Source organism: Vanessa atalanta, chromosome 17 (genome assembly GCF_905147765.1).
Source record: "Vanessa atalanta chromosome 17, ilVanAtal1.2, whole genome shotgun sequence".
NCBI lineage: Eukaryota > Metazoa > Arthropoda > Insecta > Lepidoptera > Nymphalidae > Vanessa > Vanessa atalanta.
Window position 1 is genome coordinate 8,641,213 of NC_061887.1, and position 16,050 is coordinate 8,657,262.

At 30.5% G+C, this 16,050-nt stretch overlaps 1 protein-coding gene across 1 annotated transcript in view; it reads right to left on the bottom strand.

Annotated features, from left to right (window-relative positions):
* LOC125070269 overlaps positions 1-14,595 on the bottom strand; it is a 32,827-nt gene extending 18,232 nt beyond the window's left edge. The window contains exon 1 of the mRNA XM_047680062.1: positions 14,260-14,595. Within this exon, the coding sequence (XP_047536018.1) occupies positions 14,260-14,467 (208 nt within the window). The 5' untranslated portion in view covers positions 14,468-14,595. The remainder of the gene's footprint in view (positions 1-14,259) is intronic.
* Between the last annotated feature and the right edge of the window lie 1,455 nt (positions 14,596-16,050).

A 16,050-nucleotide genomic window follows, 5' to 3' on the forward strand; every position in this document is an offset into this window, starting at 1 on the left:
GGTCCAGGTATCTTGAGTACTTCTTGTTCTCAAAACACGGCGTTTTGAATGTCGACGAAGTTCTTCTTTGGCAAAAAATATGTAAATCCAAGATCTCTTTATCTCTCTCTTCAATTGGTTTCTTTAGGGATCTTTTCGGATTCAAGATCATATTTGAATACTCACAATTCAAATATGAACTTGAATTGTCCAATAGACTATTCTCAATGTCAATGTGACTTTTTATCTTACTTTTAGCAATAAGGAAGTACTCGCTTACTTGAAGTTGGGGCGCCACTCCAATTATATGAATATTCCGACATTATTACATTTTTTTTAACATTAAAACTTTATAACTTACCAATTTTGTGTACTCCGTCAGTGTTTTTTTGGAGTTTATTATATTCTGTTTTTCCTGCTTCATATCTGTTGTATCTGTTTTGATAATCTAAGCTAAAATTATAAATGCGAAAGTAATTCTGTCTGTCTGTTATGTTTTCGATGCCAATCAGAACTGAACCAAACTAGATACCCAAGGAAGAACATAGACTACTATTTATATCTAACACCTGACGAGCAACGAAAGCGACAACTGGTACTCAAATAAGGAATTTCTTTGTTTTAGATTTTTAACCGATTTCTAAAAAAAGCAGGTCATCAGTTCGACATGTATGTGTGTAACATTGTTAGAATTGTATTATATTTGAGTATGATAATCCATTTAAGCTTCCAAAGTCTATATCGATCTAAACTTTAATCACCAGATATATTCGCCAGGTACCAAAGTTTCAGTTGTCAGTCAGTCAGTCGTAGGCAATAATATGTCTTGTCTATGAGATTTTTGTATCACGTTTTATTTTTATGTTGGATTGTTTAAAATAAAGGGTTCCTAGTTTAGCAAAAAATACTGAATACAAACACACACACATTTATAGTTTAATAACATAGATTGGCTTGCAAAGGCAATGCCAATGCGCCACCAACCTTGGGAACAAGATGTTATGTCCCTTGTGCATGTAGTTATACTGGCTCACCCGCCCCTCAAACCGGCTCGAGGTAGAATATATGATAAGTGGGTGGTACCTGCCTAGACGGGTTTGGTTTAATAGATATTATGCAAATGCATTTAAACTTCGCTAATAATTATATAACAAAATATGTTTTTACTATGAGAATATTATTTGTATTAAAAACACTTCAAGGTATAATTGACAAATCGATAAAGTGGAACAAATGTATAATAAGTTTTGACAACTTCGTTTAAGTTGCAAATTTGTGAGGTCATTGATAAGTTGGTTGACCAAAATATCTAATGACCTCGTCACAAAGCAAGGCGTTAAGTACCGATGATATTCAAAAATATTATAATACAATAGAAACTACATACACATCGGTCACATCTCATTACAGTCCCTACGATTACAGAATATTAGTGGAAATGGTATGGCATCGTACGCTATACTATGAATATCTAGAAATTATGTGTTAAGATTTAGGGTGATTTTTTTTTGTTTATTTGGCAAACAATCCTGATCCTCATCTGATGGCGATAGTAGTAGTATAATAATCTGATTGTAATAGTAGTAGCGATAGTAGTCACCAATGGACATTTGCAACAAGGGGGGGTTACGTTTTGTCTTTAGCATGGCCCGCTTGATAAGGCAGTCGTAGGTTTTTGTAATAAAAAGTATATAGGACAAATCCTTGGAGATCAAGCTTGCTTCAATACAAAAGTGGAACAGACAGACGGAGTAACATTCGCATTTATTATGTTAGTATAAATATTGTACAACAAATATATACAAACATAAATTATTGTTTTTTTTTGGGCCAGGAACTCTCGCAGTGTACTGAGAAGAACCCGTAATTTGTTACCAAAATCGGATCAATGGCTTAGGAACGCACAGAGGACAAACATATACATACATAATACGGCCCGATGACCTAAAGATGTCAATGACCTGAAGGAAATGGCGGGAGACTTTGTGCACTATAATATGTCCTGCGTATTTGGGTACTAAATGTAGCCATGGAAAATGCAGCCGGCGTGGCCGGTCGGTCAGGCGGACATCCTGACAAAACGGAAAAGCATAGGTACTAAGCTATAATAGCGTTTTTGAGTAACATATCCATAAAATTTTGTTTGATAATACTTGTACATCCTACTCTATATGTCAAACGCGTCATGTGATGGAATTATTTTAACTGTTGTTAATGCCAGTGCCTCACTTACGAGTACCTTATAAAAATAATATACTGTTAAATACTACGGTTGTAGAATTTGAGTAAGTATACTTCCTTAAAAATAGTTACGATTACAACCTTATTTGAGTATTCAACTAGGATCACTGGCCTATATGCGTATCAAATACTCCTTGTAAGTCTCACGTTTCAGACGTTTTAATAGTCGTTTTTTTGTTTGTTATCAATTAACATATCGTTGCAAGCGTGATAACTAGGTGACATTATATAAATACTAATAAACACGACATAATTTTCAATGCACTAATGACAATTATTTTTTAATTTACGTGTACACTTTTAATTATCATTACTTACATACATACATACATACGCTTGTCAAAATGTAAACTGATTAAATAATGCCCAGCAGGGGGCATTAATGGGTTGTTACTTAGATTAGATTTAGGTATAGATAGGTTAGATTATAATCTACCGAAATGTCATTTGTTACATTGTAATTAGTATGTTATGGTGCACAATCTTTCGACAGTTCGACAATTTTACGGTGACATGTACACTGATGATGACACCTTCACTTATGAAAATGGCGTATCCGTACCTTAAGACGGTAAGTGAATTACTACAGAATCGCAGTGCAGGCATTATAAAATTAGGGCGGAAGGTAACAAAGGTGAACATACATACATACATGAACCCTGAAAATATTACACTCTGTTTTAGGCAGTCGTGTTTATAGAGTGATATTTAGACATCTATATATATAATAGGACTTTATATGTAATGTATATACTACAGAGTTATTTACAAAACTCGGATTAACCACAACTATGTATCAGTTATAAACTATATTTAAATTTTTTATCTTAAAACCTATAACATATACATATATATTTAATTTCTTGTCTATTATTTTTGATCCACTTATTTTAAATATATCTTTAAATAAGTTATAATAATTATTAATTAATTTGAGGTCTTTGTATATAAGATTGATGTCTGAGATTGGGCAGCGAGGATAATAATTACATTCACCGCTGTATGTACAGAACAAGTAATAATAAAAAAAAAACAAAAACAAAAAACAAACGTCGATCAAAAAACTAAAAAAACCAAAGGTTTTGTTTAATATTAATTAAAATTCTCAATTCAAAATGTTACAGATTATACAAAGAATCTTAAAAATTTTCACTGTTAAATGTATAAAAAAAAACGTGTGAAAACTTGTCTAGACTACTCGATTAGCATTCACAGGGATATAGTCAAGTAATGATTATATTGTGTTTCGTAAACATATATGTAAATATAACCAGATATATAAATACGTATAAGTACAACTAACTGTATTTAAAATCGTCCCGTTACTTTTCAAGGATTTTAATGTTCTCACTTCTGTATAATACATACATCTCTACATATAAACATCAAAAATATTAAATAATATTATTATTAAACTGAAGTAAAATCTAAAAGACATATTTTTTATTTTATTATGTATGAAGACTTATCTGTAATGTAATGTAAATAATCTGGCTATAAAAAGTGTTTAAAAATAATAATTATCACATAATGACTGAATTTTATTCGTCTGTTGTATATTCGTATTGAAACTTATTTAATTTTATCATCTTAAAATTTAATGATATTTCGTTAACTCATAATTATCAATAGCTCCACATAATATTAAAAATTAAAATTTAACACCGCATAACAAAATAAATGTTGCGACTTCGTAATGGACTGTCAATAATACCTTATTATTATTATTATTGAGGTTAATCCTCAGAAATATCTTTTTCGACAAAAAAAAAGATCTGTCGTGTGATTCGTGCAGCCATCGTGCACTGGTTCTTAGAATTAATTCTAAAAATATTTACTAATACATATAACATAATATGTTCACAGTTTTTATATATTAATTATGAAGTTTAATAATGCACCCGAAACAGTTATATAACATCGAATAATGCCTCTTTTATAATTGAAACATATGCGATTCTGTCCTAGTAAAAGCTAATGAGAAGATAATGTCACTAACACTAGAGTCAATTTTCCTATTTTTTATTTCATTTCATCATTATAAACAATCTATAAATACGAGTATTAACAATTCGTCTTGCGACAGATTCCTTTTTTTTAATTATATCATAACACGTATAAAAAGTGAAATGCCCTATAAATCTAAATTCCACGCATTCTGTTAAACGAAACTATTGTTTACAATTTCGCCATATATGGGTCCACAGAATAAAAAGTACAAATGAAATGGCAGTATATTACTTGGATTGAGTTTGTGTTTTGCCAACGGGATCCAAATTCGGTCAGGAGATTCGGAGGTCAGGAATCGGTCTTGACATAAACAGTTTCAGATATATATTAAACATTATAAATATAATTCTCCATATTAAAGTGCTACAAAATTTTGGTAGTTGTTCCATTAAATTAATCGACAACATTCGGTTTGTTTTAATGTTAACAAAAAATATATGACTAAAAATGCATATAAATGAAGGTCAAAGTTATAAAAAATGCATTGCTTCTTATGAAACAAAATATTTTCCTATATAAATATATTTATAACCTCAAGCAAAAGTAAAAGGTCCTACAGCCTTGTCGAGAAAATCATGCTTCAGAGAAATATTAACATAGAACTTTTTAATTTTTAGTACTTTTTTCGCAAATATATTTACCTTAAACAATATTTGTAACATGTATTGTATATTTTTGAGATGTATTAAATTTACTAAACACATTTTAATTATGATTAATGGAATTTGTACTTTTTATTGTATACAAGCTCGATGCCATATTTTGTGATAGTCTGTTCTGTGGTGACATAGTTAACGCAAGGTCGCCAATACGTATTCCACACACGCCTATGATTGATACGCCGCTAATATATTTGTACTTTCTTAGTAATCTGAATCATTTGCGCATCACCAATCTTTTCATATTAGCTTTATTTCCTGCCATATTTAATGAAATTTAAACATATTCATATTCAACCTTTTTTGTGTAAAATAACCTTCGTATTACTAACATATCCCTAAACTATTCAAAAAGTAGCGTGTACTTGTGACTGAAATTAATGTTTACAGTTAGGTGAAATGTGTGGTTTCCTACCTTTTGTTTCCTTGCGCTTTAATTTTTTTTCTGTCATCGTAAACAATCGTGTGTGCTTCAAAAGGATTAACTGTTAATCGACAGGAACAGTTTAATGTACGCAGGTAGTGTTATCTGCCCACGTACCTTTTTTGCGTGGAATTCGTGTTAATTGTTCGATCAAGATCGAAAAATGTCATCTTACTGTTCAATGACCTTACAAGTTGACAATCTTATATTTATAGTCATTTGACACACATTTGTCTGTTGATTGTTTAAATACGTAAGTTAATCGTCTTTGTTCCGATTTTTTCTGTATATTACTTATACAATACAGTACAGTTAGTCCATCCAATATGGTATAGTAGATAGAATGTGGTGTAGGCCAGCGACCTCTTCGTGATACCCCCTGGGCGTGGCTAGTAAGCATTTTAAGCACTCTTCAGAGTACTTACCGGCCGTAGCGGTGTTTCCACATATGTGACATTTCTCCGATATTTAGGGCAGTCTAGTCAGGAAATTCCTTATCTCTTTCTATAGGAGCTATAGGCATAGTAGAAGTCCAAACCAATTCGTTTTAGATGACTTTATGTTTCGGCCCTCGAGGCTCATGCATGACGAAGATGAGAGTCTCTCTTCACTTAAGTGAGAGTTCGAAATGAGGAAAAGTGTCTAGAGTGCCTTTGGAGAGTTCTACCCAAAGCGAATGCCAAAATTATATGCATGAAAAAGCCATACAGGACGAGTAATGGAAGTATTACGGCAAAATGATTCCGTAGCCTTCATTACGTGCAGAGTACGGCAAATTTAACAAAACATAATTACCATTTAAAATAATCATGTTCAATAATGGAGTTTAAAATCTGTGTTATACATTAACATCTCTTATCATATTGTAGTCATACTTACAACGGTACATTTAAACATTAGCACTGTTACCAGTTCATTTAATTGTGAACTAGGGCATGTGACAAGTATACAGTTATCCCTACCTATACCCAAACCCACAGTTTTTCTCCGGTTACAACTCAGTAATTGAGGTCGAGTGCTCCAGTAGAGTAAAATTCAAGTATTGTAACCGAGTATTGCGGGTAATTTTACGTTAGTTTCGTCTAAACGAATGATGAATATTTTGAAATATTTATTAAGCCTATCATTGAAAATATTATCATCATTTTAATAGGTTAATAGGTCAAAATGCACTGTAAATAATCATAAAGCCTAGGACGTGATATAAGGGGCATTTTTTTTAGAGATACTTAATGAATTATTTATCAAATCAAATGAAGTACATCTCAAATAGAAAAGGGATAAGTTTATCTCTGTTATATCTTTCTTAAAATATAATATTCTTAACATATCACTGCTTTAAGGTCAAGTTTAATCACCTTAAGTTTTTCGACCATTTGCGATGTTAATTTAATAAAATATAAAGATTTTTTGTTACTACCAAACTATCCTTGAGATTTTTTTTTGCATTTGGTAGTAGCATTTTTAAACAAAATTATTTTGACAAAGATTGTCAGGTTTGTCTAAGTCGACGACCTAATATGGGGATATATAATATAACTCGTGTAATTTTTATTATTTATTGTTATTTTATTTAGTTTAAAATATATGAAATTAAGTTTACATATCTACTCCTGAGTAATGGAGAGTGGCGTATGTGAGTAAAGTGGTCACATACGAACGGTCTAAAGTGGTCTAAAGAGGTCTAAAGAGACGGACAAAATGTAAATTTTGGAAAACCTGTCTATGGTAAAAATGTTTAGGAACATAAAAATGATCTTAATTAAAAATATATATATCCGTACAAAAATTAACATCAATTAATGTCGTAGTAAGATTAAAAGTTTTTTGACCAATGTTTCGAGGGCTTGAATTTTTGTAATAGATCTTCAATAGGGTACACTATTAGTGTACACATTAATAGTGCACGGAATAATGCCCATTCGATGGACTGAATGTACCAGACAATCTGCAAGCAGAGATGTGGTAAATGCTCGTGAAGCAAACTACATCTGCTCAAGCAAAATATTATGCTATGATGACCACGACTGCTCTAACAGGAGTGACACTATAAAGAACAAATCTTTAAAATTTATTAGAAAATTTCCTTTTTCATGGTTTTTTAATTTTGTATAAGAATTTATCAGATACATATATGTAGCTAATGTATTTTCCAGGTATCATAAAAACTGAATATTACCTCGGGTTTTTATTATATCATGTAATTTTTTCCGTCTGGTGTTTCCATGGTTAATACTTGATTATAGAGTAACTCTTGCGTTCGATTAATAAAATTCAGCCGAAGCCACTATTACCTCTAGGCTTCGACATCAAGATCAGCTTGATGCCGATAAGTCCTATTTACAAAATTAACATATGTGAAAATTTTAGAAATATGTGCCAAAAATATTTTAGGTTATATGGTTTAAATTATAACTTACTTAAAAATATGATTTCTCCATTATGACATTTCTACGAGGAAAAATATAGGTAGGAACCGTAACTATGGCGGGAATAGACTTTACTTATGTATGTATATGCTGGAATGCTACAATTGCCACAATTAGCATTCTCTCCACTTTGTAATTATATTTTTTATCATAATTACCTTATTTTACAATATTATTTCTTATCAACTCTAACGAATGTACCTATTTCTACTTTAATTGTTGCCTATGCTTATTATTCCGCCTTAATTGATTAAGAAAATCGTTTATATAACAAACTAACATCAGTTTTAATTATATTTTTTTTATTTGTTGTGTATTTATAGTGAGCTGCCATGCTACATTTTGTTTACTTGCTTTTAAAAATGCGTCTCTTTTTGTAGCTATATTTAAGGATAGAGTCAGTAATGAGATTGTATGGACAACTAGATTTACCGACATAGCTTGCAAAATTAGCAGATTGAAGTGTTAGTGGGATAGTCACGTATGACCGATGGCCGTTGTTGCAGACGAGTCCTTTGCCGGTGACCGCTGTGGAGTTGGACCCGACTGGATGCTTTGACGCACATTGAGACCTATCCCAAATGGAATTATTATATGTACATAATTCCAGCAAAGGATGATCACAATCGTTAAAATTATTCATATTATATGATACTAATTAATAATTACGCAAGCATAAATCTTAATTCGAACGTGAACTGTCCATGTGACAATGTACAAACATGCTCCTAATCTCTAAGAACAAGCCCGATCGTGAAATGTCAAAAGTAATATGCGCCATTGGCTGCAATAACTATAATATTTAAAGAAAGGAGGATTTTAGTGGGTTGGATTTTACACGTTGAATAAAGACGATAAGTTACCCTGGCGATATAGTAATTGAAATTATTATTTTTTAATTGAAATTTGTTAATTATTACATTTATTTTTCTTACCTTATAAAATACATATATATCAAAATAATTATGATGTTCTTTTACTTATATTTAGAACATTAATCGAACACAACGGAAAAGCCTGTTAATTTCCCACTGCTGGGCTAAGGCTTCCTCTTCCTTTGAGGAAAAGGTTTGAAACATATTCCACTACGCTGCGCATGTGGCAGTATTTCATTTATATATAAGTAGCGTTCTATATAATAATATTATATTATTTTCATCTATTTTATGCGTTTACACATCGTTCATTCGATTGAATTAATATTCTGTAAACTTGTATGTACATATATAGGAATTTGCTTAAAGGCTTCTGGCATGGCGTTGCGTGTCGGATAATTTCTTATTTAAAAAAAATATATTTAATGCGACATTTCATGCGTGCCAGGCATTAGCGAGTTTTATTTTTTTTTATTTCAATCATTGAGATTTTCAAATTTTAAATAGAATACAATAAAATAAAAAATATATAAATAATTGTCCCTATGGTATTATATACCCAGGACGCTGGGTCGCTGGGACACCGTTCCGTTTCTGAAGTACTAGGCTCAGTCTTTGAGCTAAGCTAAGTAAGGTCTCACTTGGGTCACTAGAGTGCGGACCAATTTCTTAGAAAGATCTTTTATTACTTTTTTTTGTATTTAATTACCACTGATTAATAATAATTATATGTTATTATTATATATTGATTGCTATGAAAATTATTTCTTATTTTACAAAATGTATTCTAAAATTATCAAAACTATAGTTAGGAAGTGAACCGAAACTAATAAAAACGTACCTTTGGCTGGTGACCAAGATAAGATGTTCCAGTCCACTTATAATGTTACTAGTTTCTGGCGAAATCGTATGTTTGTGAAAGTCGCATCCACTTATCGATAAACGCAAGAGGGGGTTCAAATATTGCATTATTAAAACCTGCAATCTTTTTTTCGGAACTATATATAGTATATATATATATATATATATATATAGTTCCTTATGAATCTACTTATTAAAATTATTATTTATTAGACCAATACTTCGCACTGTATGGTATGGTACTTTCAAGAAATTATAATATTATTTTAACAATTTCGGCAGGTATGTAGTAGTTTTTTTTAATGTTATCGTTTATGCACATATTTATTATACACTACTATGTTATCTTAAAAATAATGCGGATTATTTTGCAAACGGTACCCCACGGAATTTAAAGTGAGCTGTTTCCTAGTCGTAGGTAATTTATTGACGGGAAAACGTATCGGTTATTTCCAATATATTTAATTTATCGTTTTAATAGGCAAGTTAATTTACATTAAATTATATAATATTTTCCTTCAATAATACTTTTTTATATATAATATGATAATAAGTCATATGTTCATATTCCCGTAATCAATTAAATAACTTAATTAAATAGTGACTTTAGGTTTTTATTTGTAATAGTGACTTTGTGTTATTATTCGTACGTACGTACGTACTAGACGTACGAATAATTTAATGCTTAATTATGTAATAAAATTATTTCGAACTGTTTAGTGTTTCATAACATAAATAATGTAAATCAGCGAATTTGATTTCTCACTGTGAAAGAGAAGGGGAAATTAATTGATCGCTGTTAAATTCTAATTGCTACAAGATCAATTGAAAAAAATTAAAAGTAATTCAAACCAATCAATTCCAAGACGATTAATTGTAATTGGAGTATGTAATAAAACTAATTTATGAATATATCTAATATCAAAGACATTTCAAAGACAAAATATAATAACATATTTTCTAAGTGAATACATATAGAAAAAAATCGTTTTCACTACCACTGCTAACAAATATCTGATTTTATTATTTTTCTTTGTATCGGTAAAGTATTTTTTTCTTTAAAGACAATGCGAATTTAACTTTTTATTTTGACAAATTTAATGCTTAGAGATAAATTATGCCTCAGATGCTTACTTACATATACATATGATTGCATATTATACAGTATATATTTGAAATTATAAAAAAAATTGAGAATAAAATTAATTAATAATTAATAGGATCACTATCATGCCTCAGTTTATTTTTTTTCGCCAGATTCGTTGTGCTTATGTATTAAAAACTTATTCTTCTTTATATTATTCTTAATTAAATTATTTACAGATTTGATTACAATTTGTATAAATGATATAGATTTAGTTTTTTATTTTATTTTATATAAACTTGATTTAAGTAACATAAACATATTGAATTATTTTTAGAAAAACAAATGCTAACATCACCTTGAAGAATTAATTGAATTACAAGGCCTATATTTATTTACAATTGTTGTATTATTTATCTGTGGTCAAATATTATGAAGCTTGAATTCCCGCTTTTTTTATCTGGAACTATAAAGAAACGTTCTATTTTCTTGACTTTCAAAACAAAATATAATATAATATAACAGTTAACGTAATACAAGGTATATCAGTAAGCACAACGTGATTTCAAATATCACTTTAAAGGCAGGTTTGTATAGTCCATTCCAACCACAAGAGGACAAAATCCAAATAAATAACATTTGACATCAAATTGATGCGATGTCATTGGTCGAGAGCTTGAATAGTCGATTATAGTCAATATGGATTTGCGAAAAAATTGCGTTTTGTATGTCAACGAAACTGTTATCAGAAATTTGGAAGTAAAATTAAAGTGGTTATAAGTACTTAAGTAGAAAAGTGTTGCATTATAAGTAAAGATATATTAAGAACTGTTAGTACACAATATAGCAGTGCTATTAGAAAATCGCGTGGACTACGTAAATCTGACGTTTGTTTATCTTTATTCCTTTTGTGAAAGGAATAGAATATACGAAGGTACTTAATATTGAGTTTGTTTTATTTATTAATTCATTTCAAAAAATTGGAAAGTGGTAGATATTGGCTTGTTACCGCGAAGCTACATCACTGTGGGTCAGTGATTCACTGACTGATATCTTGATACACGTGTTTCATTAAAATGTGTCGTTTGAACGCCAAGTATGAGACGAATTTTAAGAAAAAATTAAGCAGGTGAAATCTCAGTGGTCTCGGCCGATTAAATCACACGATATCCACTAATGCACATCAAAACATTTATCACACGAATTCCAAATTTGTAAAATATTTTTTTGCATTAGATTATTTGCCGATATTGATACGGCTCACCTTGTTTATTTCAGTTACTTTCACAGTATAATGTCCTATGGTACTATGCTATCCCAAATGATATATGTTATCCCAAATAACGCAGCCGCTATCCATACTATATTTGTGCTGCAGAAGAGGGCTATTCGCGCAATCTATAACCGAGGAGCCAAGGAATCATTAAGGTATAAATTTTAAGAAATTAAGATATTGACTGTTGCTTCTCAATATATATTCTGTATGTAATATTTTGTATGTACGGAAAAATATTAATGTTTTTATGAGAAAATGTGATTCTAATAACATTACAAGGAATAAACACAATCTTGTTACTCCTATTACTCGACTGCATAGAGTCAGTAACTCTTTTATGGGGCAACAGGATCCCAGAAAGCGTTCAAAATGCTTCTGTTGCGAAATTTAAAAAAAATTGTTAAGGAACGCTTGTGTGCGAAAGGTTACTATACAATTAGTGAGTTTATGTTTGATAGCACACGTTGGGAATGAAACGATCGCCTCCTTGCTCTTTCTAATCATATACAATTATGTATATAATTACAATTAATTATCTTCGACGTCGTCGTCGTCTTTTTTTTTCGTCCAATGACGAAAAAAAAAAGACCCGCTAAGTTTCTTTCGCCGGTTCTTCTCAGGTCAGGGTGTTTCCTTTTCCGAACCGGTGGTAGTAGGTATTTAATTTGACCATCAATAAGAAAGTGTAATGCTTCTATATTGAATAAAAGAATTTGAGTTTGAGTTTGCAAATATTGTTATTTATAAACGACATGAAAGAAAAACAATCCATATTTTTTTAACTGGTAAAGTAATATAAATTATCCACTGTTGGCTAAGGGCTCACTCTCGCACTCCTTTTTCAGTGGATATTGTTTGCAGCTTATTACACAACGCTGCACCAATGGTATATATGTTGTAGGTTGGAGAATATATGTGGAAGATTTGAATTTGACACATACAGGTTTCCTAAATATGATTTCCTTTATGACCGATTACGAATAATATTTCACGTTTATAATTTATAAACACAAATTAAATATATGAAAAATAAGTGGTCCCGTTCTTGAAGCTGTAGTTTTAGATATTACATAATAAAACTTAAGGCAATTATTTCGCTCTCTCTTTGGTTTAATGACTTACTTAATTTTAAAGAATCAAAGATATGTATTTAATTTGTTACATTATAATTTATTTTGTAATTAAAATACCATCAATGTCACATTAGAAAATAAATTCATGAGATTAAAGTTTATATAAAAATCTTCACAGAACCGTATTTATATTAAACATTAATGTAAAATGGTATTTAAGTTATAAAATATACGAATCATGACAATCCGAAATCGTGGCATCAAAATAAGTGAAAGCAGTTTTTAAATTTTTACGTAAAGTAATTGTTTATTAACGAATAATTTTGTACGATATACTTTGTCTTCTTTATATTTACAATAAATTTGTATCCTACGTAGATATATAAAATATTAAATACATAAGTATGTATGTTTAAGTGTGATCGCGTTGCATTAAAATATAAATTTTCCCGCCAACACAAAATTCAATTTTTTTTTATTAGATATGTGATAACGTTAAAATATTGATGAATTATTATTCCTTGTGTACAATATATGACCTTTTTCCTTTTATAGGAAGAACAGGGTTGATGAAAACGAACTGTGTTTATTAATTACGTTGTTCATTACAGCATTTTCCTACAACACCGTCAAGTAATATCGGAAATTGGTCAAGTTTAAGGTCAAGTAAATAAATATTATTCATGCTCACTCATATTTACTTTTTAATTTAATTTCCTTGAGCTAGCTTCGTCATTTATAAATACTTGTAATCTTATATTATGCTCAAGCTTTTTTTATTTAAATGACAATTTATTTAAATATAGTGATTAAGTTTGAGAAACACTTCATTTTTATCTGATAAAATATCTCTGAATTAAGTTACTGTTTTATGAGTTCGAAACTACAGTAAAAAATCTAAATATATTATAGGTAAATAGGCAACTAGGTAATATTGTTTAGTCCATTTTTCTCTACCTTCTTTTTTTCTATCATAAAAATTTGGAAAATAAAAATAGGAAGAATCCTGAAATTTCCAATAATTATAATGATCAGGACCACTGAGCGACCACTAGTAATAATAAATGGTTTATTGTATGTATATTATGTATATTGAAATTGAAAAATTCTTTTTTTGTTTGGGCAGTCCAAACTAAAATAGAATTGAATTACTGGTAATACTAGTGTACACAAGGTATACTTCCCGTTTGTTTCCATTTAAATTTGAAGAAAAATATGAAAGTTTGTCATTTTATTTAATTTTATTATTTAGGTATTTTATACATTCTGGTTTCTACTCGATATGTAAGTCTATAAATATTTGCTTTATGCTATTATTATTTATGTATTGTGAGTATGTAAAACTTACTTTTCAGGGCTTTTCCTTCAGGTGTGCACCTGCGACTGTTAATCAAACAATCCACATAGTTCCTCACTAGCCTTTTACTATTAAATAATGCGTCTACATCTAGGTAATCGTATCTCGAGTCATATTTGGGCATATTCCGCATCGCATCGATGTCCTGTCCCACTACTATCAATACACAAACACTGAAACACAACACTATAAACCGCATTGTGTTTGAAATAAAAACTGTCAAAATTTAAATTCCGAAGTCACATATCTTGCGGTCCGGAGTGTTTTCGCGTTCGCGCTGTTGGACATGCGTGCGCGCGCATCAAGTAGCGATGTTGTTGTGCTGCGCGTGCGATCATTGCTTCGGTATATGAAAGGTTGTTTATCCGACACCTTGCGTCCTGAAATCAGACAGGTTCCTTTCAAGGGCAATCCTAGAATCAAGATATGTAGGGTTAATGCTCATTTAATCTACAGATACACTATTTGTGCCTATAAATAACTTGAATCTTCGTGGAGTCATGCCTAGCTATAATTATTTGATACAAAGGCACATAAATATCAACATACTGTATATAGTTGATCCATGTAAGTATTCCTAGTTAGAATTAAAACTTTAAATTTCTATATCTAACGTAATTTAACAAAATGTAGTAATTGATAAGAAGGTTGAAATTGGTTAATCGATACACTGCTAACAGAAAATGACATTTCGGAAATGCATTTTTAATTAAATTATCATTACACAAATATTAAAAATCTGTACGATTGTCAACGACCACATTGTAAATCTTTTAGTTTCGGCTACGTTAATTTTATGAAACTGTATAAATTATATAAAAACATCCACATCACAAATATCTATGATGACATAAGACGACCCACCGAGATTGAATAATAAATAATCAAATTGTGCAAACTTTCGCATTTCTAATATTAGTAAGACAGCCAATATCGAATGATTGGTACCTTTTTAGGGTTCCGTACCCAAAGAAACAAACCCTTGAAAAACCAGGCTGAATCTAAGCTACCCGATGTATTTCTGTTGCCGCTATTACAACAATAATACTAAAAAAACAGAATAAAATATATAGTTAATTGCTATTCGCACTTGGCCAGTTTTAATAACACATGTGGGACACTAGAAAGTAGGTCAACTGATGGAACGTGGTCCCCACTACCCATTTACATTGGCACTTTTAGTAATATTAACCATACCCTACATCGTCAAATTGTCACTAACCTTGGAAACTAAGGTGTTATGTTCCTTGTGCCAGTAGTTACATTGGCTCACTCACCTTCCAAACACAACAATACTAAGTATTGCTGTATGGCGGTGGATGAGACCTACCCAGACGGGCTAGAACAAAGACTTTCCTCCAAGTACAGTATTTATTTGTTTAAAAATAGTACTTCTTATGTATAATTGTTACACGTGATTTTTTTAAATGAAAAAGATTTAGTACTGAGTTTTTTGTCGGTCCTTCTCGGTAGAATCTACTTTCCAAACTGATGGTAGCTTTAAATTTTTCATGTCTCGTATTTAGTAGATTTTAAAGTATTTGTAAGGGCTTATTTGAATAAACTGTATTTTTATAAAACAGTTTATTGATTAACTTACGTACATGTAAATGTGTTATTTGAAGCGCGATGAAAAAGGGCCAACTCTAGGGTAGCAACAGAAAACAGAAACAAGTGAACGTTGTAGGCGCCAGGAAGTAAAGGAATAATAAAATGGCGCCTTGTGAGCACTTTTTTTTAGTGAACTTTAATTAAAATGTTTTTTTTTGCGTTTAAACGAGA